Raw genomic sequence first — 23,731 nt, 5'->3', positions numbered from 1 at the left:
ATTCATTTTTTTTAATTTGTTTATTAAAAGATAGACGTTTTGTACTTGCCTGAATGTTCTCAATGTAAGTAATAACATTGTTCCAAACATAGAAGCTTACGGCAACATATGATCCATATCCTGTATCTGGCTGCTTTTTGTCTCATTGGCAATCATAGCACATTTAATTATAATTCTGTTTTATATTAAATCAATACGTTTTGTACTTGCCTTGATGTTCTGAATAGTGACCAAGTTTGTACATTGTTCCAAACATCTAGGAATTTCTCGACTCCAACTTCCATTCGGAAAACATCTTGCTTGGTCTGGTCCTTGTAATAAGAAATCCCTTCGACATTTGAAGGTGACATCATGTGTGTCTTTTGCCACAAATGTGGCTTCGAGGCCCAATGCATAGTTTTCTATTGATTCAATATTAGAATTCATAATTGACTTTATTCTAACGATAAAGTCTCCACATGCTAAAATAAGGAAATTTTAGTAATGTTAAAATGATATACCATTGGAAATTTAAAGATATTCCTGTATGAAGCATTATCGTATCTCCTATACATGTCTAGGAATATGATTTGTTGAAAGCAAACGCGTAAAGACTGTGTATATTTCATACGGGGTTAATAACTAACCTACAAATGTTCAAACCAACATTTTCAAATTAAAAACAAAGAAGACATGGTATGATTGCCTAATAACACAACTGTAAATAAAGAGCAAAGAACAAGATGTTTACAATTACAAGTCACTGTGAGGCCTTCTGCAATGACCAATACACATACCTGCAAGCTGTTACAGTCCTCGTTTTGGAAAAGAAAGATTATTCAGCAATTAGAAACACCCATTTAACAATTAATTCAAATTTGGTTTTTGATTTTATTTGTTTTCGCTTGCTGGTATGATTTTTGTGGTGTCAGAAAAATCTACTTTGACTGGTTTTTTTTAAATCCAGAAATTAAAAAGAAAATGTCATTCATTTGGTTCATCATAAAAACATTCTATATCAGTGTGTTGTTTTCTTGATAACATAATCGAACAAGAATATTTCAATGTATACAAAATGGCGTCAAACTAGATAAAGGCATTATTTTATTTGTGTTTTTATGTTTGCCTTGCTGATTGGTAGATTTGGCCATTTGACCTGTTGCAGAAGAAATAGACTAACAGGCATGATCGAGTTAGGCTATTTCAATTGGTATTTTATAATGTGTCTTTCTATCTTGTATTGTTATACTACTGGTTCAGTTTAGGGTAAAGGTTGGTGCCTGTAAAAACGTTTTCAAAAGCCCGCTGCATTTGTTTGTGCCAGTATTAAGTCAGGGACCTAGTGTTCAGTGGTTGTCGTTTGTTGATTTGATTCATAAGTGTTTCTCGTTTCTTGTTTTTATATCTGAGATTAGACTTTTGTTTTTCCTATTTGAATTGCCAGTTTTACACCAGTCATTGTTGCGCCCTTTATGTATAGCTTGCTGTTCGGTTTGAGCCAAAGCTCCGTGTTGAAGGCCGTAGTTTCACCTATATTGGTTTACTTTTTACAAATTGTGAGTTTCTGAACATGTTTTCAATTTTTTTTAAATAAAAAAAAAAGCGAAAAGAAGTTATGGTATATGTTGTTGGTAAAAGGAAAGGGGCCTGCCAAATAAGATCAAATTGCAAATATAACAAGATACATTTACTGTCATAATTAATGAAATGAAATGTTCACATAATTTAGCTTAAACTGGCATTTAAGATGATCTTAATAGGGGTTCTTCATTTCTGTAAATTCTTTAAATATTATTGCCATTTTCTCTGTTCTTTATAATTTTGCCATTTATATTATCTATTATTTTTTTTAAGTTTTTTAAACATACATTCTGTTAAAGCCTTATCAAAGCAGACAGACAGGATCAACAAGATTGTTGTTTTTCTTATGATCATGATATGGTTCAGTAGTTTCTTGCCGAATGTTTTCTAGCACAAGAACTAGTTCTGAAATATAAAGTATAAAAAACCTATCGTAATAGAAAAACAAAGGATTTTCATCCATGAAACAAATTAAGTTCATGCACAACAGCAAAAAAACACACAAAGCAATTTTACAATTTCTACTTTAGTCATTGGTAAAGGGGTGCTCATGCAAGATGATAACCCATGACTAGACCTCGAAAAAGCATATGAAGGAAATATCAATCAAAGAACTGTTATAGAACTTAGGTGTTATAATACAGTAGTGTGAACAATTCAGTTAGTGGGGTATGAGATCGGACGTCCAAAATATTCCATTATTAATTAAAGAAAAAAGGAGAAAAGAAAGAAAACCCAATCTCACAGACTGTTATAAAGGATCTTAGGTACTGCTACTGGTTCTGTCATTTAATACATAAACAGTGTTGTGCATACTTGTAATACTAGTTTTTGCTTGTGGGTTACGATGGTACTTCATTATTGAGTTTAGAAAATATGAGAAAGAAAACCCAATCTCATAAACTTATGAAGGATCTTAGTTACTTCTACTTGTTTTATACTTTGAAGCATATACATATGCAGTTTTGTATATATTTGTATTTGTTAGTTTGCAGTGACATCACAACATGTAACTGACCAATCAATGATTAGAATTTGTGTTATGTAAATAATGTTGAGAGGTGATGCGAATAAGAATCCTCTAGATTTTCCATAGACTTCAATGAAAATTAATTTAACTGATATATATCGTTACCAGTTGAATATAGTAATTTTACTCTTTTAATATTGTTTAGACACTATACAATATCTCGATTCAGATTTTAAACATACTATAACCTCTGGTTAAAAAATAACCGGCAATATAAATAATCAGTTATCACCTTCAAATAGATGAAAAATCTAGAGGGTTCCTGTTCGCATCACCCTCTGAAAAAAGGAAATGCTAGGATGTCCGGATCTGAGATGGTACTAGCTCCATGATCAAACTTAGAAATCGTAAGAAATAGAATAAAATCAATGAACTGTAAATGAATGCATGTGTCCTTTCGAAGCACCTATAATCTTCCCAAGTTTTGGTGGGGTCCGTGTCGCTTAGGCTTTTTTTGTGTTTTCAGCGGTATCCTCTTGTTTGTTTGATAATCTTTTTCGTTATTTAGCAAAGTCGTTTGTTTTCGACTTGCTAGTTTGAGTGTTCTTCTGGTATCTTTCGCCCCTATCATAAAAAGCGAGAAGTGAAGTTTAAAACATTCCGAGCTTACCTCTAATTGTGATTGTAAACAGATTTCAACTTCCGGTTAGATAAAATTTTATCAAAAGTGTATAAAGATTACATCGAACATTGTTGGATGATAACAAGTATATGCATTGTTTTAATACTTGACAAAATAGTTTAGCTTTATTTGCTTGACACTGAAAGAAAAATGTGTATGGAAAGAGTGACAGGAGACGGCTATCTCCACATATGTAGACACTGTGTTGAAAGTCGCATTTATCACCAAAAATTGTCAATCAATCGTCAAACTTTGTAACTGCTAGTAGTCCCTTGTGAATTTTTGTTTCGTTGTAATTTTGCTTAGTTTTTCTTTTTACATGTTCTGACATTGGACTCGGACTTTTTTTTATACTGAGTTTTGCTTTGCGTATTGATGTGTGTTTTTTCTACATTGGCTAGAGGTTTATAGGAGGGTTGAGATCTCACTAAACGAAGTTGTGCTCTTTGAACAGTTGTTGGTCGGGTTGTAGTCTTTTTGACACATTCCCCATTTCCACTCTCAATTTTATGCTGCGTAAATAAATTTTCAACAAATTAAAGACAGGATTTACTCATTTTACATGTTTTACATGCTAAAATAAAAAAAAAATGAAATTTAAACTTTTAAGGCAATGTCATAATGTCCTTTCATTTTATAGTTTCTTTAAAAGGTATGCTTGTGAAACCGATTCTCTTCACGCGCACTATTCTATAGTCATTATTTATTTTGTTATCCACTATTCTCTATATTTTTATGCCCCACCTACGATAGTAGAGGGGCATTATGTTTTCTGATCTGTGCGTCCGTCTGTCCCGTTTCAAGTTAAAGTTTTTGGTCAAGGTAGTTTTTGATGAAGCTGAAGTCCAATTAACTTGAAACTTAGTACACATGTTCCATATGATATGATGTTTCTAATTTTAAAGCCAAATTAAACTTTTGACCCCAATTACACGGTCCAATGAACATAGAAAATGAAAGCGCGAGTTTCAGGTTAAAGTTTTTGGTAAAGTTATTTTTTGATGAAGCTGAAGTCCAATCAACTTGAAACTTAGTACACATGTTCCCTATGATATGATCTTTCTAATATTAATGCCTAATTATATTTTTTACCCATTTTCACGGTCCATTGAACATGGAAAATGATAGTGCGAGTGGGGCTTTCGTGTACTTTGGACAAATTCTTGTTGTTACTATTTTGTAAACCCCATAAACACCTTTTCCCCTATTATTTCTGCGTTCTACATATTTTTAGCGTTTCAGTGACATGTTTTTCCAAATAAAGATTGAAGAAAATCGTTTTTAAAAAAAATACTGAAAAGATAATCAGATGCTAAAATATACAGATTCGAGATTGTTGGGGAAAAAACGAAGAAAGAAAAAAATGCACAGAAAATTGAAAGACAAAGAATATAATCACCCCAGTCCAGCTCCTCATTTAAATTGTGTTGCTATAAGCAAAAACTGGTCTTATAAAGTTAAATATAAATCTGAAATCATTATGAAACTTGTATATTCCCTGTGATTTTATGTTACTTATATTCTTCGATCTTGAAGAATCCACAACAATACTTCCAAAAAGAAAAAGATAGAAAACCTAAATGGAATTTAAATACTTTATACCTCAATTTTATACTTGAAAATTCAAAACTAGTATTTATCAGTTCACAATCAAAACAAAGCACAGACAACTAAAACTTGAATGGTTAAGTGATGGTTTCGATCCATTCATTTTCTTTTAATTATAAAACATTATTTATAACACAACAAATAAAAACTAATTCTATTCAAAGCAATATATATACAGATACAAAACAAACACAAGAATAACTCACAATAATTATGAGTGCGGTATCGCAATATGATTTGCTCACATAATGAGTTAATTGACTGAATAGAAGATTAAAATACACATCTTGTCATTCTGTTTAGAAAATATAGAATTTGAAAATAATATAATAATCACAGAGTTTTATTTTATATCTTAAGTTCACAGAAGTATATGTATGCAATTTATTGCTCCGTTTATTTAAACGTTCATAACACTTCGGAATGTTAACTGTAGAATTCAGAAACTGTGACTTTTATGTATTAACATAGATTTGTTAAAATTTGCATTTGTCATTTTATCTTTATGGCGCAAAAATAATATGAATATTTGTTGTACTTTCAAAATTTTGAAATTGAGTTATCCCTCTTTGTGTATTCTATCACCATAACTGTCTACTTGGAAATCTTTCTTAATTTTTAAAACTGAACTTGATGGTCAACCGATAACACGCAACTCGGTTTTATGAAGAGGTCAATTACAAAATCTTTCGTCACTACAATTTCAGTACAAGACAAAAAATCCCACGCCACTACAATGTCAGTATTAGACAAGGCAGAAGCGGATTTAGAGCCCCCCTTTTTTGGAAAAATTTTGGTGATTTATATATAGGGAATTACTGAACCATGACCTGATCGGGCCCTCTTTGAGGCAGTCAGTGGGCACCCGTGCACTTATGTAAATGTCTAGACCCGTCACTGCAAATGAAGTTGATTTGCATCAATGTATCCATCATATGGTAAAGATCGGTAAAATTGTTCTGCGCTGAATCATTTTAAGCTTCAATTTTCAGCATTTGAATATTGTCCGTCAATTGTATCTTCTGTCTTTTACTTAGAGAGTTATACCTTATGTTTAGTTTCTTCATTTGAAAGGAAAGTTAATGATCAAACACTTTAACGTGTTGAATTGGTTTAACAGTTAACCATCACAGTTAACCATCCGCATATTTGACTAGTTGGATGACAAAATGCATGTAGGAGACTGATGAAAAAATTGATAGAAAAATAAAAAGATTTGGTATGTTTGCTCATGAGACAGATCTCCACCAGAGTCCCAAGTTAACACTGACTATATGTCACAAGAAAGACCTTCAACAATAAACAAAACCAATACCAAAAAGTCTAGTGTATGAAATTAACTGACCACATATATACCGTTCTAGTGTAAAAGGCCCCGAAATGACAGATGTAAGACAGTTCAACACGATTTTATAACATATGTAAAATAAACACCTTATTGTTACATATCTAGTTGTTTTGATGTCTTACTTTTTCGAAATATATATTTTCCATTTTTCGTATATATTAAGTATATAATAGAAAATGTGGTATGAGTGCCAATGAGAAAACTCTCCATCCAAGTCACATTTGGTAAAAAGTAAACCATTATAAATAGGCCAAAGTATGGCCTTCAACACCGGAGCCTTGACTCTGCTTACCCTTTCGGAACAGCTGAGATCAACCCAAGTTTTGGTGGGGTTCGTGATGCTACGTCTTTAGTTGTTTATTTTGTGTTTTGTGTACTCTATTGTTTGTCTTTTTTTGTTTTTAATACACGGCGTTGTCAGTTTATATTCCATCTATGAGTTTGCATGTGCCTCTGGTATCTGTCGCCCCTCTTTCAAAAGAATACACATACAGATACAGTTTCAGCACCGCGAACCCAATACCAATACAATAAAAAAAAGTATCGACCTTTTGGAAGGTAAACAGTTCCTCCATTTAACCTAGTGACATACACCGTCAGCTACTCCTGCTAAAACACGAATAAGACTAGTGTCAAATATTTTCACAACATATAATAAGTAATAGTTCACATGAAATCCGGCTACGTCATCTGGTGGTGTGAATTTTTCTATGCATTAAAACGTGACCGAAGGCATGGTTCTCAGAAGAAAGAAATGATACACAAGCTGTTAACCGATAGACAAATTAACACAGAAAGTGAATTCGTATATCAGTTGTTGTACTTTTAAGTGAGTTTCGTGCAGCAACGTAATGAACGACGCACAAGAAAATTCATGTTTTATGCAATTTCAAAAATAACATTGAAACTTAATTTCCACATGCAGCAAAGAAATGGAAGAAAACTTTAAAGAACCGTTTTAATTTTTTTATTAATTAATCGATCTTACAAATTAGTTATAGATGATGTTCAAACAACAGTTTAAACATAAAGTATGTTATTCAGCCAAGAAGAGTGATATTGGGGACAAAGCTTATAATTAATATATAGAATTGAGAATTGAAATGATGAATGTGTCAAAGAGACAACAACCCGATAAGTCGATGAAAAAAATGAAAACGACCAAATGACAAGCAACAATATTCAAAACACACAACATGGGAAACTAAAAAGAGGGACGAAAGATACCATTGGGACAGTCAAACTCATAAATCAAAAATAAACTGACAACGCCATGGCTAAAAGTGAAAACAGACAAACAATTGAACAAATGACACAACATATACAACTAAAGAATAAGCAACACGAACCCCACTAAAAACTGGGGTTGAACTCAGAAGCTCTGGAAGAGTAAGCAGATCCTGCGCCACATGTGTCACCCGTCGTGTTGCTCATGTTATAACAAATCCGGTTAATAGTTTTATACGGTAGGTCACATTCATGAAAGGAAAGGGGATTGTAGTTACGACGTAAAGAACATATCCGATATCATCTGTAAAACGGTTTTTCCATAACGGTCAACCAACTCGTGATGGCGTCTATAAAATTTACGAAGGGATGATCTCAACTCCAACACTTGGTTTAATAGCTTCCTTGTGAGCAGCAACAAGTAAAAACTGACTAACACGGACCCAACCAAAACTGGGCGTGTTCTTTACTGAATCTTTATTTATGAAATATTTAGACATCACCAAATTCGTCAACAAAAGATGGAATACAAGTCAATACACCGAAAACTGAAGATGAGGCAATGCAAACTCGTCAAAAAACTGAAGTGATGTAAGGTCATTTAGAAGATTAAGCAGTTCCTATCTACATGTGGCACCCGTCGTGTTTTCATTGCAATTAAAAATACAGTGATGAGTTTCACTCGGTAAAATCACAAAAGAAGAGGAGTCGGGATTGTGGTTAAGATAATTGGAATATATCCCTACAACCATGTGGTGACATGAATGTGCCAAAACAGTCAACCAAAAATAAATGGTGTCCGCAAAATGTTTGAATATTGCTAGAAATGAAGTTGGAATTGAAATCTTTTTTTAGGTTATGAGTTCTCAACCGAGCATGATTATCAATTTATATAGAATAATATTACAATGATATTATATTATGCTCCTTGTGAGCCCATTTTATGGAAATAAAGCATCTTCTTCTTCTTCTACAGAAGTAAGTCAAGTTATAAGAAGCAGGCTTATCTGATTATGTGTTTAACCTTTATTTCAAGTCAGTCGCCGAGATAGATGGACCCAACAGAACAGAGTAAATAATATTTTTCAGTGAATATAGTGAAACGTTAATTTAAAGGATAACTTCCGCTCCTTTTCTTCTTGGTCCTCATTCAATGAGTTCTGTATCATGAGAATAAAGGAACAAATATGTAGGCAAAGGGGGCACATCTGGTTTCCATATGAATTTCATTTGGATTTTAAAAAAACACATCCTCCAAACGTACAACAAATACTAGTGCAAATATACATCTAGCATCTTGATGGTGCAACTTTTGTTTGAATCAACAGTGGTTAGATTACGAAGTATGATGAGTCTCTTCCTAAAACAAAGCATTACCTATGTATGTTATTTTATTTTACGAAACAAAAGTTAAGTAATTATCTCAATCTATGGCGAATACTATTTTAAAGAGTATAGAACAGCCAAATGTGTTTATCCTGATGCATAACACAGTAGAGATACTTATTGTAAGTACTCTTTCAGATCATTTGTTTTCTAGTATTCACATTTGGCCTTCTCAAACTTGGAATTAATTCAACCAATCAAATACTGGATTTGATTTCGGAGCGCAAGTTTTGTACTCAGAGTTATGCATGAGAACAGTTTTTCTTTAACTTCTTCATTCTCTTTTTGTTACTTGTTTGCCTTATTTTCTTAAGTGTTTGTCCAGTATTCTCTATTCTGCATGTAAACTCATTAAAAACCACAAAAATGAAGGCTATTTTAAGGGGACAGGAATGTGCCGTAAAAACAGAAACGACAAACCCTTCGAAGAGTTGTAACGAGGTTTCCATGTTGAGTGTGGTCATCTCCCTACATGAGGCATTGGATTTAACGTCCCAATTCCTAGCGCATGGAAGTGTCTTTGGATGTTTACATCCAACGCATGCAGTCAAAAGATCTTTGTCAAACATGTCAATGCGATATCAACACAAACATGCCAATGCGATATCAACACAAACATGCCAATGCGATATCAATGAGAACATGGCACTGTGATATCAATAGGAACATGGCAATGTGATATCAATAGGAACATGGCAATGTGATATCAATATAAATTTGGCAATGCGATATCAATAAGAACATGGCAATGCCATTTCAATACAAAGATGGTATGAGCGCCATTGATACATCGCTAAAACCGTAAAGAAGGCCAATTCCACTCCAGGCTTCTTGCGACGAAACCCCCGCCATGCATTGTCCAAAGGATTGCATGATCGAAACAGGCGTATATAAAATTGAGAATGGAAATGGGGAATCTGTCATAGAGACAACAGCCCGACCATAGAGCAGACAACATAGGATTTATCCGATCACGTTTAGAATACGCGTTCATAGTTTGGTACCCTTACTTAATCAAGGACATTAACGTACTCGAAGATGTTCAGATACAAGTAGTGTGTTTCATCTGTGAGGATTATACATAGAGGAAGGAAGTATACGGCGACTAACGAATGAAGTAAACCTTATAACATTGGAAAACAGACGTCGTTATGGTAGACTCACTTTTCTTTACAAGGTGGCCGGAGAGTTGTTACCAGCTGTACTAGTCTACAAGGCTCAGTATTAGTCAAAAAGAGATCAAAACGACAGTTAAATAAATTTAAAACACCATTTAGTGACTTTAAAACAAAAAAAAACATTGTAGACAAATTTGCTAAAACAACAGCCGGTGCTTCAAAATTCCACCTGCAAATACGATCAAAACAAACACTCATTCTTTGTTTTTAATGAACAATACCCGATTGGAATAGACTACCAGACAATCTCGTGTGTGCTAAATCAAATGAGAGCTTTAGAGAGATCCATTAAAACGTTTAATCCCGCTGCAAATGTTTGCACCTGTCCTAAGTCAGGAATCTGATGTACAGTAGTTGTCGTTTGTTCATGTAATATATACGTGTTTCTCGTTTCTCGTTTTGTTTATATAGATTAGACCGTTGGTTTTCCCGTTTGAATGGTTTTACACTAGTAATTTTGGGGCCCTTTATAGCTTGTTGTTCGGTGTGAGCCAAGGCTCCGTGTTGAAGGCCGTACTTTAACCTATAATGGTTTACTTTTTTAATTGTTATTTGGATGGAGAATTGTCTCATTGGCACTCACACCACATCTTCCTATATCTATTTAAGACTTCGGTTGCTCTCACAACGTTGTACTAGTAATTTTCCAGCGCCTCTTTCCCGTTGCCATTGCCGTGCCATATACTGGTCCTACGTATTCATTTAGATTTAGCTCCAAGTTGCAATGTATAAAAAGTTAACAATTTGTTGTCTAAGTACGACCGACTGTGCAAGGGCTGTTTAGCCAGTCAAGGTTGTTAAAAACTTCCATCATCATCAAAGTATACGACCTTCAACGCGGAGCTTTGACTCAAACCTAACACAGCGATGGATCAAGAAATTAGCAGAAGGGGTCCGCTGACTGCCCAAGAGGGTGTCAGCTCAAGTCATGTCTCAGGGATTTCATAAATAATCAACAAAATTGTTCACACACTCATGGTATTTTTAAATCCACCTATAAAATTGTAAATTGTCGGTTCTTATTTGGTATCATCACCATTAAGGTACTATGACATTTATACCCTAGCTTGTTCGATTGCTCTGGGCTATGAAAGGGAATTTAGAGGCATTATTATGTCTCAGAGCTAAACTTAACTGAACTGCTTTGGTAATATTTTAACAGCATTCACGGTCTGATGTTTTATACATATAGTTGTTTTACAAATATTCAAATTTATAAATAATGAAATTACATGAAATATTTTCACAAATATTTGCTTATTTCTATTATCTATTTAGTTTCATGATACTATATAAACTTGAAGAATAAAGGAATAATCAATCGTCAAAAATATTCGACTAGACCATCGCAGTATACACCACATCCCGTGGTGTAGTGGTTAGCGCATCGGACTACTAACACAAAGTTTCCTGGTTCGATTCCCGTTTGGGATGAAAATTTCAGGAACTCAATTTTCGGCTCTCCCTTGACACCATTTGCGAGTATTGTCTTGAGGAAACGATGATAGTCCGTCGGACGGGGACGATAAATGGCTGACCCGTGTTAAGAGAGAGCCATATCTCGTGCACGTTAAAGACACCCTTGTAGATTTCGAAAAAGAGTAGGCTAATGCCGCTACAAGGCAGCACTCGCACCCGCAAAGTGGAAAGGGATTAATATAAGTTGTAAAACTTATTTCCCAATCCACTATAAATAAATATGTTTAAACTAACCACATCCGATTGCTTAATTCTGTTGTTTTTTTAAGGGGGTTCGCGGGTCTAAATCATTTATATAGGATTCTCTATATTTTTATATAAATGAACTTTATTTTATAGTTAATAGAAAAATAAAATAAAAAAGTGGGGTCACCTTTCATTTGCGCTCACAATCTGCCTTCGAAAGAAGCATACATTTTTGTAAAGGTGTTTTTTTTCTGTTGAAGTAATAGGAGAAATAAAGGTAATATCGAAATAAAAAAAAGAAATTTAATACAGAAATCGCTAAAATTTTACAATAATTTAGTTTAAGTACAGCTTATATGGAAATTATATTAAAAAAGATAGGTCACCGATGAGTTGAAAAAGATATTTCAATTTTAGAGCCCAAAAATGGCATTTTTCCTAAAGGGAAGATAATTTGGAACTTTTTCAATGATGTATACATTTTGAAAGTCATCTGGAGCCAACACGAATTGATTGTTTTGAATGATTTTGTACCATATGATAAAAGTAACAACTACAAAAGGAAATGAATAAAATTTGTAATGAAAAACAAATGTTCGATTTTTTTTTGAAATTTTTATACCCTCAAGCCTCCTTAAAATTTTAAATTATGTTTCATGCTTTTTAACTTTGAAGTTTCTTTCCTTTTTTTAACGTTGGTAAGTATTCTATAAATTATTAGCAATATAAAAATGACTGGTAAAATAGTATCTATATTGAGAATTATTATAAATAACTTAATAATAAAATAATTCAGTATTAAAACAATCTAAAGATGAAAGAAGGACTAAAATATTAAATTGAAAGGGTAACAAATATACCCAAACACTTTCACATTGTATTTCCGTGTATATATAAACTCAATCCCTTTTAATCTGCTTATACAAGATTAACGAAGATTTTCACACCTTCGATGTGATCATCAATTCGTTTCCGAAACTATTTCATTCAAGCGTGCACGTTGACCCCATTCATAACGATCGGTTGAGAGGAAACCTACATGGGGTAATAAGTGTGCCATTTGAAAACAACAAAATAGAGCTGTAAATTTGGTGAAAAGAGATGACTTTTCGGTAAGGTTGTTTATATTTTGTATTTGATTTATTGTAGTTTTACAAAATAAAAATGTTAACATAGTTTAAAAAATAATTATTTGATAAAAATTCCCTTTTGAAACCTTGTTGTATATTGCAACTTGGATGAAAACATTGGTCACTTCACGACTCTCTTTAATTTTAGTCCGCGATCCAAAAATGTTTCTCCTTCCTGTGAAAACAAGACATTAATATATCAACATTATTGTATTCAAAATGTAAAAAACTGAAAAGTTTATATTTTAATTCAATCAATGCAGTCGCTTGATTTCAACTCAATAATCAAATAAATGGTAAACAAAGCGATTTCAAATGTCAGCCGCTCCGCGTAGGAATATCAACTTCGGTACGCCGTCACGACAAAGAAAATATCGAACAATGTCAGAAAATTAAGGATAAGGTTAATTTCAAGTGCATGAAAAGTCCTTATAACTCATTGGAAGTTAAAAATTGGAATCCCTACTCGTAGGGTAGAGTTTCAAGCATGATAAATTCTGACGGGTTGGAAGATCGCCAGGGCGGTTGGCAAAACCGTCGCCCACAAAGGTAAGGCAGCGTGGACATGAACCCCCCTATTTTTGGTAAGAACTGTCGCCATATTCCGATACGTTCCTTAATTTGTAGACGTGTAAATCTCAAGATCTCAATGTGTTTTCAATGACAGTAAGTCAGATCCACACTTGACAAATAAATGCATCCATTTCTTTGGTGAAATATCCTAAACTTTTTTGAAATCCGATACCATGCACGAAAAAAAATATTGATGAATCAAATTAATACATTCCGATCAGATGACCGTCACTAAGATTGTTGGAGATGCTGGTCAATAGATATTACACATCAAATTTCAGGAACTATTCCTTAAAATGAAAATGAATATAGTAAATAAATACACATCCGATCTCTCCGACTTTGTCGTTCATGTAATGACCAGCTGTAATTGTTCCAACTGTTGCTCGTGGGAAAGACCATATTTTACAGAACAGATGGTCCTACCATTGAGAAACACACGGCACCCCTTATATAATCAATGCTAAACAACTGTTCATGTTTTTTTTACTGTATCAATATTTAATGCAGCATTTGTTTTAGAAGGACATGCAATTTAAATTCACTATTTATTTATTTTTACTATGTATTATTTTTGTTATTTTTAATATGTCTACATACTCTTAGTCGAAATATTGTCAATGAAACCATGAGAACCTACATGAAGAACCAATGTTTACGGCTTTATTTTTACTTGAATTTGGAATATTATTGACCAGACATTATTTAATCCAAATGCAATCGCTACTGTCTGGTCATGACTGTTCGAAATCTTCTAAGGTCAACGATTATCCAAAGTCAGAATTTAAATTTTTATCTCTTTCAGACATGTCCTGCTCACATGAGACCTTGAAACAATAAAATATGTTTGTGTGAAATTTTGCAGTTCCATTAAAGGGGAATAGATGTTTAACTCTTCTACTCTCAAGCTCGTATTGTGTAGAAACTTGTATTACATGTATGTCAGTGTAGAGATATTTGTCAAAACCTTTTGCTGTTGTTGGTTCTTGTAGAAAATCTGCTGTTCAATTCTTTTTCTAATGCCAAATTCCAATTTTTGATGGGCAATACATTCTGACAACTATACTTTTCAAGAACTCTGTTGAAGACTATGTTGACCAGTTTTGATAAATTCAAGATCTTTGGTTGCTAGATTTCAGCTTGCAATTGAATTGTTCCCTTCTCACATATTCCAGTTTCTGACGTTTTCCTTCATAATTATAAATAAAAAAATAGTTTCAACTTTAAAATATTTAAAATACATGTAGGCCCCTCTGTTTACAAAATTTCATACTGCATAAATTTTGTCGAAATAAAATTTCACAAAATAATAAAATCATTTCTTAATTATTTTTAGCAGCAATACTTAGTATTACTTCTTTATTTATATCATTATGTATTTCTGACTCTCTGTTAGATATTAGATTTTTCTTTCTAATAATAAGGGAGAAACAAAAATTTAACTTCAAATTTTAAAAGGGAGATAATTTATGGATCTGGATTGAGCGAAACACTCTTCAAACTGCTGATACACATAGCCATACACCTTATCAGTTATATGTACATGTAAATTAGATTTGTTGAGTTACTGTGCATTTCGAATTCACTCTTTCAAAATTTACAAAATAAAAGAGATCCTTACTCAAAGGTTGTCCTAATAAAAAGATAAATGCATGTAAATGCATGCAATTCAATTACATGAAACATGTTTTTTTTTTAATTCCAATGTTTAAGAAACATTTTAGGGGAATTACCTGTTCTTATATTACAAGGTCACAGCTGATATAAGATATAAAATGTTTTGATGGTTGTTAAATTTTGTTCATTTCTAAAACCTCTTTTTCAGCATTCTCTGACCTAGATGCCTGTCCTATGACTAAAGTCCTAGTTCCATTTCTTAAAACACAAACATCATTTCTATTGACATGTAAAATATATATGCAGAGATCCATCTTGTTCTGTAAACTATTTGAAAAAAAATTAGATAACCTGATTTTTGGTTTCCACCACAACCCAAGTCAATACCCTATGTGACATCTCCCCGTGTTTGTCACCACACTTGTAGCTCCTAATTGATTTGGTGTCAGTGTCAGATATGTTTGTCAGGTCTGTTTTAGTTTATTTACAAATTGTCTTAAAACAAGGGGATGATTTAGAGCTTGTCATAATTTTAAGTTCTCTTGTCCTTGTTGGCAGTATAACCTTGACCTTTACATATCTAGACTTGGCCACTCAGCCTCTGTTTGGATTAGCGAAAGGTCAGTAGATTCCCTGGGGAGCTAAGGAGAAATTTTATTTTCATGTATTTCTACATAATACATGTAAAAATTAATAGTCTGTCTTACATGCATGTTTTGTGGCAAAATGCTGCATTTTCAGGGTTCTCACTAAGAAGAGTACTGGACTCGTCATTTTCAAATCTTGATGCATCAACATTGGCATTCTATAGCGATACTATTTTTGATGTAATTTCCTTGCTTTATTTTGTCATGAACATGTGGATTGCAAAAACCACCAGTTTGCACAGAATATAATCTGATAATACTACTCAATTTAACATAATTAGGATAAAAATGGACTGGAATTACCAAAATGTAAAGTAAGAGGATGTGGTATGATTACGAATGAGAGACGAACTTTCGACCTCCACAAGAGACCAAATGACACAGAAATTAACAAATATGTGTCGCACTGAACAATGAACAAAACCCATACATCTACTGCATCATTTATTTGACAGTACACAAAAGATCACCATGAATAAAAAAGCACTTCAACTCCTCTAAGACAATGCACATAACAGAAACATTTGCACCTTTGCCTAGGAACTATTTTGTTTCAAACATGTATCATATTTTATGTATGTTCTATTTTGACATGTACATTTATGTTCCGTACTGGTGGTGGTACAGCTTACAAATTCCATCTGAAATTAGAATCATTTTGCGAAGAATTCCACTGAAACGGGTGCTAGTTGGCCATCTGAAACTTGCAGTAAATTAATTGTTTGTTTTATGCTCCGTGTTGAAGACCCCACTGTAAGATGAAGGTCAGCAATTATAGTGATGTACTTACCGGTATCATGCATGTGTCGCGTATGGATAGTCTTGTGTAAAATTTTATATGATTTAGAGATTTATGCATGCTATAAAACAGGATGGATGGTCTTGATGAACGTCTATTCTGGTAAAATAATTTTTAAATTCCTTGTACACCAGTCTGCTCCAAAAACTTTTTCAACTACTAGTCCAAAGACCAATATTCTGACATTTTTCTTATTGGGCCAAACAAAGTTTTATGAAAACTTACTAGTCCTAACCAAATTTTACTAGTCTGGGGCATTGGACTAGTGGTTAACGGTGCAGACTGGTACACTGTTTCAGATTTATGTATGCAATGGTACCAAATGTTGGTGAACGCATGGATAAATAAGTTATTGATATTTTTTTTTTTGCAGATTTATGCATGGAATGGGACCAACATTTGGTGACCGGATGAATGTTCATTCTGATAAAGAACTAAATGACTTATTAGATTTCAGTGCAGTAAGTAAAAAACAACATTGAACTCACTTTGAAATTAATGTACTAACTGTCTGTAAATACCATTGAAAATGATACATAACATGAATTACTGTTAATTCAGAACTGTTTGAAAATACCATTGAAAATGAAACATACAATGTAACATGAATATCTGATTATTCAGAACTGTTTGAAAATACCATTGAAAATGATACATAACATTAATTACTGAATTACTGAAAGAAAAGACAACAATAAACACAAAAATACAAACATATTTATTAAGTATTGTTCATGTTGTATTGAACACTTTTCAAACTCTGAATCTATTCTTGGGAACTACATGTATTTCTGTACATTGTATTATAACTGTTAATTGCATTCCCAAAAGGTACTTGTCAAATTTTTACAAGAGAAAATTAAGATTCTAAAGTGCATGTAAGTACAACAAAGATACATGCAGTCTTCATGCTTGATAACCATGCATAGGCCTGGCAGCCCAGTCTTGTAAAATTCTTCTCGGGCCTGTAGAAATCACCCCTTTCAGACCAACAGAGTCAAATTTAAAAAATAATTGAACTCAATGTCAAATTTACAAAATTATTGAACTCAATTCATCAATACTGTACATGCTAGCATGGCAATTGATATCAGAATTTCATATGTGTATTTTTTTGTCCTAGTATTTTATGGTTTTGACCAGTCTAATGAAGGAAGATCCAGAAAAGAGCTTCTGACGTACCACAGTTTTTAGTGTTAATTCTATTCTTTAATCAGGTGTTAATTCCATGGTAGTAAGAAGTTTACAAAAAACACCTTAGTAAATTGTGTTAATCAAATTATTGAACATAGATGTACATGTACATTGTATGTGAAAGGTTGTTATTTTTCTTGAATGTAATCATAAGGATAATGGTAGAAAAACATCCAATTTGTTTTAGTTCTTCAATATTTTAACATAATGATAACTTCTTGCAATTCTTATAAATTATATATTCAGTTCTATGTAAGGGTGTTGGATAGATAAATGTAAACACAATAGACAAAAGTAAGATACAGTGAAACCTGTTTAAACAGAATCTCTTCTGGACTTGAGATTTTGTTTGTTTTTGGCCGATGTTTGGTTTTTTTAGGTTCACAACGCATACTATTTGATATGACGGTGCTTTAGAACATGTTTTGTGTATACAAGTTTTCAGTTTATGCAGGATTTGGTTTAGCCAGGTTTCACTGTTTTATAATTAGCCTAAAAGGTGCACAAATCCAACACCAAAATAAAGAATTAAAAAAAAAATGAAAAAGTAAATAGAAGTATCAATAAATATTTTGGAATTAAGATATACATATATATCCTTCATCAGTATGGTGTGCTGTAAAATTAAACTTACCAATATTTATCCATGCTGATTTTACTAAAAACAATCTTGAATTTCATACAAATAAAAAAGTAAAATCTTGATCTTCATACATTATTTTCTACATATTTAAAAAAAAAAAAAACAACAATGCTTCATACATGTATAAATGCATGTAAATATAATGTGTTTTCTGTTAGAGTTGTGTTCCTTTGATATTGGCCATATATACATGTACATGTACAAATGTATATATATATAAATATGTAAACGATGTAAACATACTTCCTTTAATTTGTTACTTTTACACATGTTTGTATATATTTCTAGTGGTTTGGAATGTGTAGTCTATAGAGCAGAGGTGACAACCTTTTAAAATTGTTTTTGAAAAATGTATATATTACAGATACAATGTATGGGTTCTTCAGTTTGTTAAATAGGAAACCTAAAACCTAAAGTTTCAATAAGAATTTATTAGAAAAAACTTAACTATTCAAACTGATCCTTTTAATTTTAACAGCAATTGAAAGACGTATTGAAATTAGGGCTGGTCAATTTAAATATTTATATCATACACAGGGAATTCGTCAATTTAAAGTTAGGGTTACATTTACCATGCATCTTGCATTGAGAGATGATTTCAAAATTTCTCAAACATTTTCACTGCACGAAATTTCGTATTTTATACCCATCAGTATTGAGATTTTGATGTGCCTTCTCTAGGATTTTTGTTTGAAATGACCATTAAAAGGTCTAGTAATTTTAACTAAGATTAGTTACTCTAGAAAATTGGGAAAATTAACCACTGCTGTAATTTTAATGAAAGATAAAAAATTGAAATCATTTGTGTGAATTTTAAAGAAAAATAAATGCTGTCCTTTTGATGGGCCCCTAAGAACGTCATTTTCATTGTAATCATATAAAATTTCTTGTAACCCCCTAAAGGACCTCCCCAGCTGTTCCCTTACTTGTCTTTTTGGTATATTATTCAACTTATTTATGAAAAACTCAAAAAGATCAATATCGCTGTAAATTGTGTAGATTTTGATGTAGATTTCAGTGGGTTGATCTGTAAATTTTGTAATTGATCAATTGTAAATAGCTGCCCATTAAAATTTATTTTGTTTTGGTGTGTTCATTGTCACAGTTTAATTGTCCTTAAGTTATTTGATGTTTTTTTGTAGTTTGAAAAGAAATTTTGGAAAAATAAGTCGCAGATGTTGAAAAAAATTTAATGTCTGATTTCCTGTCTTTTATTGCATTGGAAATACCAATTTATAGCATTTAACATTCTTCAATTTGTAAGCAGTTGTAGGAAATATGGAAGGGCTTAAAAACTAAAAAGGTCCACTGTCCTTCCAGTATATATATATATATATGGTAACTTCCCCATTTTGGTTTTGAAGTTGTGGCCTATGCACTAGGAGGGGTTCTAATAAGTGGTGGGTCGGAGCTCCAGATGAATTTCCATTTCTAAATGATTTTGAACACAAATATGTCGAAAAGTATGTATACTGTATATTGCTTAGTGAATTATGGTGTATCACAACTCATTTGGGTATGCAGAGACTTACCCCAGCCATCATCCCCCTTATGGGATATTTAGGAGATAACTGTATTGTATTTTAAGCTCCGACGGCATCAATTGGGGATTTGATGGTCGCAAATTAAGTTTACTGGCGACGCGTTAGCGGAGACAGTAAACGGGTATTTGCGACCATCAAATCCCCAATTGATGCCGTCGGAGCTTAAAATACAATATTGTTATCTCCATTCTAATGAAACTGACAGAAAACAACGTTAAAACATGTATTTAAAATCTGTCATATGCCGTCTGCGCTTGCGCGTAGGTCCCATAGCATCAATTGTCAATTGATGCCATGTAAGAAAGTGACGTTATCCAATCAAAATGAACCTTACAAACGTTGTTGCATTAGAATGAGATATTTCACACCAGTGATTATCACTACGACTGAATATCATTATTGTAAAAAATAAAAGTAGTCATCCCCCTTATGGGATATTGAGATATTTCACACCAGTGATTATCACTACAACTGAATATCATTATTGTAAAAAATAAAAGTAGTTTTGATAAAGTTTTACTATAAATAAACTATGTGTTTACATTTTATGGAATATTCTTAATCCATTTTAGTACATGCAGTTTGCTAGACTGACCTTGACCCCATACATTTTTCTGGGGGAATTTTTATCCTGTTGACAGATGGACAGGTTGACATGCACAATGTTGCTTCTATTTTAGTCATCTGTCAGTCTGAGTAGAATATATATTGTCCTACGCAATTGTGAAAAAATATTTTGAAAAATATCGGTCATATCAACAAGTTATTTAAAATTTTAAATAATTGAATGAAATTGAGGTCAGTTTGAAGGCCCAATGTCCACTGTTTTCCTGAGAAACATAAAATAATACATGATAATTACTAAGAAGTTAAGCACAATGGTACTACTTTCTTTTCAATAAAATTTCAATCGTTGCAGGATTTATTTACGTCATTTTTGGAACTCCTCTGCTTTTGTCCTTCACCTTCAAATTGACCTCCAATTTGGAATTAGTCTAGATCTGGATCATCCAGATGTTTTGGACATGTGACGTCTGTGTAATAAAGTCTGCTCCAGTCCTGGCTGGTACTTTACCAAACCTGCATCATGTTAGTTATTGTTTATTAGTATTAATACTTACTATTCAAAATACTAGGTTAGGCCACATTTAAAAGAATGCCTGTTTCCCCTCCCCCAGCTCTACCCTTTGTAAACAGACCAGGAAGGCGTTTTTTTTTTTGTTTTTTTTTTAACTGTGATTGTCATAGCATGGTCACTGGAGGCCACTTATCAGTTGTTTGTGCTCAATTTGAGTGTATTTATTTGGTTCTGCTTTCAAGCACTTTCCAAAAATATTTTCAGGAAAAAAATAATTTCGATTTTTTTGTGGAAATAATTTTTTTGACCCGGGGGCTTATTTTTGACCCGGGTGGGGGGAGGGGAAACAAACATATTTTTTAATTTTAGCCTTAAGGTTAAGAAATTTGAAATAAGTTTGAACGAAGTTTTACAAAATACAACTGTACACCATGGCTGCAAATTAAATGTGCCAAAAGAAGGGATTATCTCAAAGTTTTGCTCTTTATAAATTGTAATCTTTAGTCTTCCATTTCATACTGTGGAAGTACATGAAGGATCCCTAAAGCCATGGATAAATCCACCAAACTACATGTAGGAATCATGATTCTGTCAAGGCCTATCAGTGGCCTATACTTACTTGTGAATCCAGTCATTTGAACTCTGGTGGATACCAGCAGTTGTCTCATTTGATAATTTATATAGCACATCTTAAAATTTGTAAATGACTTGAAAGATTTATTTTAATTTGAAGCTTTTTGTGGGTTTTTATACGACCGCAAATTTTGAAAAAATTTTCGTCGTATATTGCTATCACGTTGGCGTCGTCGTCGTCGTCGTCGTCGTCGTCGTCGTCGTCGTCGTCGTCCGAATACTTTTAGTTTTCGCACTCTAACTTTAGTAAAAGTGAATAGAAATCTATGAAATTTTAACACAAGGTTTATGACCATAAAAGAAAGGCTGGTATTAATTTTGGGAGTTTTGGTCCCAACATTTTAGGAATTAGGGGCCAAAAAGGGCCCAAATAAGCATTTTCTTGGTTTTCGCACTATAACTTTAGTTTAAGTTAATAGAAATCTATGAAATTTTGACACAAGGTTTATGACCACAAAAGAAAGGTTGGGATTGATTTTGGGAGTTTTTGGTTCCAACAGTTTAGGAATTAGGGGCCAAAAAAGGGCCCAAATAAGCATTATTCTTGGTTTTCGCACAATAACTTTAGTTAAAGAAAATAGAAATCAATGAAATTTAAACACAATGTTTATGACCACAAAAGGAAGGTTGGTATTGATTTTGGGAGTTTCGGTTCCAACAGTTTAGGAATTAGGGGCTAAAAAGGGACCCAAATAAGCATTTTTCTTGGTTTTCGCACCATAGCATTAGTATAAGTAAATAGAAATCTATGAAATTTAAACACAAGGTTTATGAATATAAAAGGAAGGTTGGTATTGATTTTTGGAGTTTTGGTCCCAACAGTTAAGGAAAAAGGGGCCCAAAAGGTCCAAAATTAAACTTTGTTTGATTTCATCAAAATTGAATAATTGGGGTTCTTTAATATGCCGAATCTAACTGTGTATGTAGATTCTTAATTTTTGGTCCCGTTTTCAAATTGGTCTATATTAAGGTCCAAAGGGTCCAAAATTAAACTAAGTTTGATTTTAACAAAAATCGAAACCTTGGGGTTCTTTGATATGCTGAATCTAAAAATGTACTTAGATTTTTGATTATTGGCCCAGTTTTCAAGTTGGCCCAAATTGGGGTCCAAAATTAAACATTGTTTGATTTCATCAAAAATTGAATATTTGGGGTTCTTTGATATGCCAAATCTAACTGTGTATGTAGATTCTTAATTTTTTGTCCAGTTTTAAAATTGGTCTAAATAAAAGTGCAAAGGGTCCAAAATTAAACTAAGTTTGATTTTAACAAAAATTAAATTCTTGGGCCTCTTTGATATGCTGAATCTAAACATGTACTTAGATTTTTTATTATGGGCCCAGTTTTCAAGTTGGTCCAAATCAGGATCTAAAATTATTATATTAAGTATTGTGCAATAGCAAGTCTTTTCAATTGCACAGTATTGTGCAATGGCAAGAAATATCTAATTTCACAATATTGTGAAATAGCTAATTTTTTTTTTAATTAGAGTTATCTTTCTTTGTCCAGAATAGTAAGCAAGAAATATCTTATTGCAAGATTTTTTTTTAATTGGAGTTATCTTTCTTTGTCCAGAATCAACTTAAATCTTTGTTATATACAATATACAATGTATATTCACTTTTTACTACCAACTGATAAATTTAAATAATCTTTACCATTCAGTGATAACAAGCAGTTTTTTTACATCTTAATATTTTATGATGTATTTAAATGAGTAGTAATTGTTGCAAACTCCATTAGAATATTTTAATTGAAATTAGTTTTAGAATAAGGGAAAGGGGGATGTGAATAAAAAATTGGGTTCAATTTTTCTCATTTGAAATTTCATAAATAAAAAGAAAATTTCTTCAAACATTTTTTTGAGAGGATTAATATTCAACAGCATAGTGAATTGCTCTAAGAGAAAACCAAAATTTTAAGTTCATTTGAATACATTCATTCTGTGTCAGAAACCTATGCTGTGTCAACTATTTAATCACAATCCAAATTTAGAGCGGAATCCAGCTTGAATGTTGTGTCCATACTTGCCCCAACCGTTCAGGATTCAACCTCTGCGGTCGTATAAAGCTACGCCCTGCGGAGCATCTGGTTGATTTTTGATACAAATTGTCCTCAGGCATTTTTTCATTCCTATTCTTAGAAATCCATTCTGTTTAAAAGCCAGGTTATCAGAGGTATTTTCTGTTTGTTTACATTCTGTTATCTGATATTGATTCCCTCGTCTGTTTCACATCTGTCTTGATTCC

The 23,731-nt window shown here is 32.7% G+C and overlaps 1 protein-coding gene across 2 annotated transcripts in view; it reads left to right on the top strand.

Annotated features, from left to right (window-relative positions):
- The first annotated feature begins 12,961 nt into the window (after positions 1-12,961).
- LOC134718979 (transcription factor 4-like) overlaps positions 12,962-23,731 on the top strand; it is an 80,450-nt gene continuing 69,680 nt past the window's right edge. The window contains exons 1-2 of one of the 2 annotated variants that reach the window (XM_063581864.1): positions 12,962-13,303; positions 16,764-16,851. In XM_063581864.1, coding sequence (XP_063437934.1) covers positions 13,242-13,303; positions 16,764-16,851 — 150 coding nt within the window. In that variant the 5' untranslated portion in view covers positions 12,962-13,241. The remainder of the gene's footprint in view (positions 13,304-16,763; positions 16,852-23,731) is intronic. The other variant, XM_063581865.1, reaches the window with a different exon arrangement.

This window comes from Mytilus trossulus, chromosome 5 (genome assembly GCF_036588685.1).
Source record: "Mytilus trossulus isolate FHL-02 chromosome 5, PNRI_Mtr1.1.1.hap1, whole genome shotgun sequence".
In the NCBI taxonomy this organism is placed as follows: domain Eukaryota; kingdom Metazoa; phylum Mollusca; class Bivalvia; order Mytilida; family Mytilidae; genus Mytilus; species Mytilus trossulus.
Note: the sequence above shows the minus strand (reverse complement) of the source record. Positions and strands in the feature narration are given on the sequence as shown.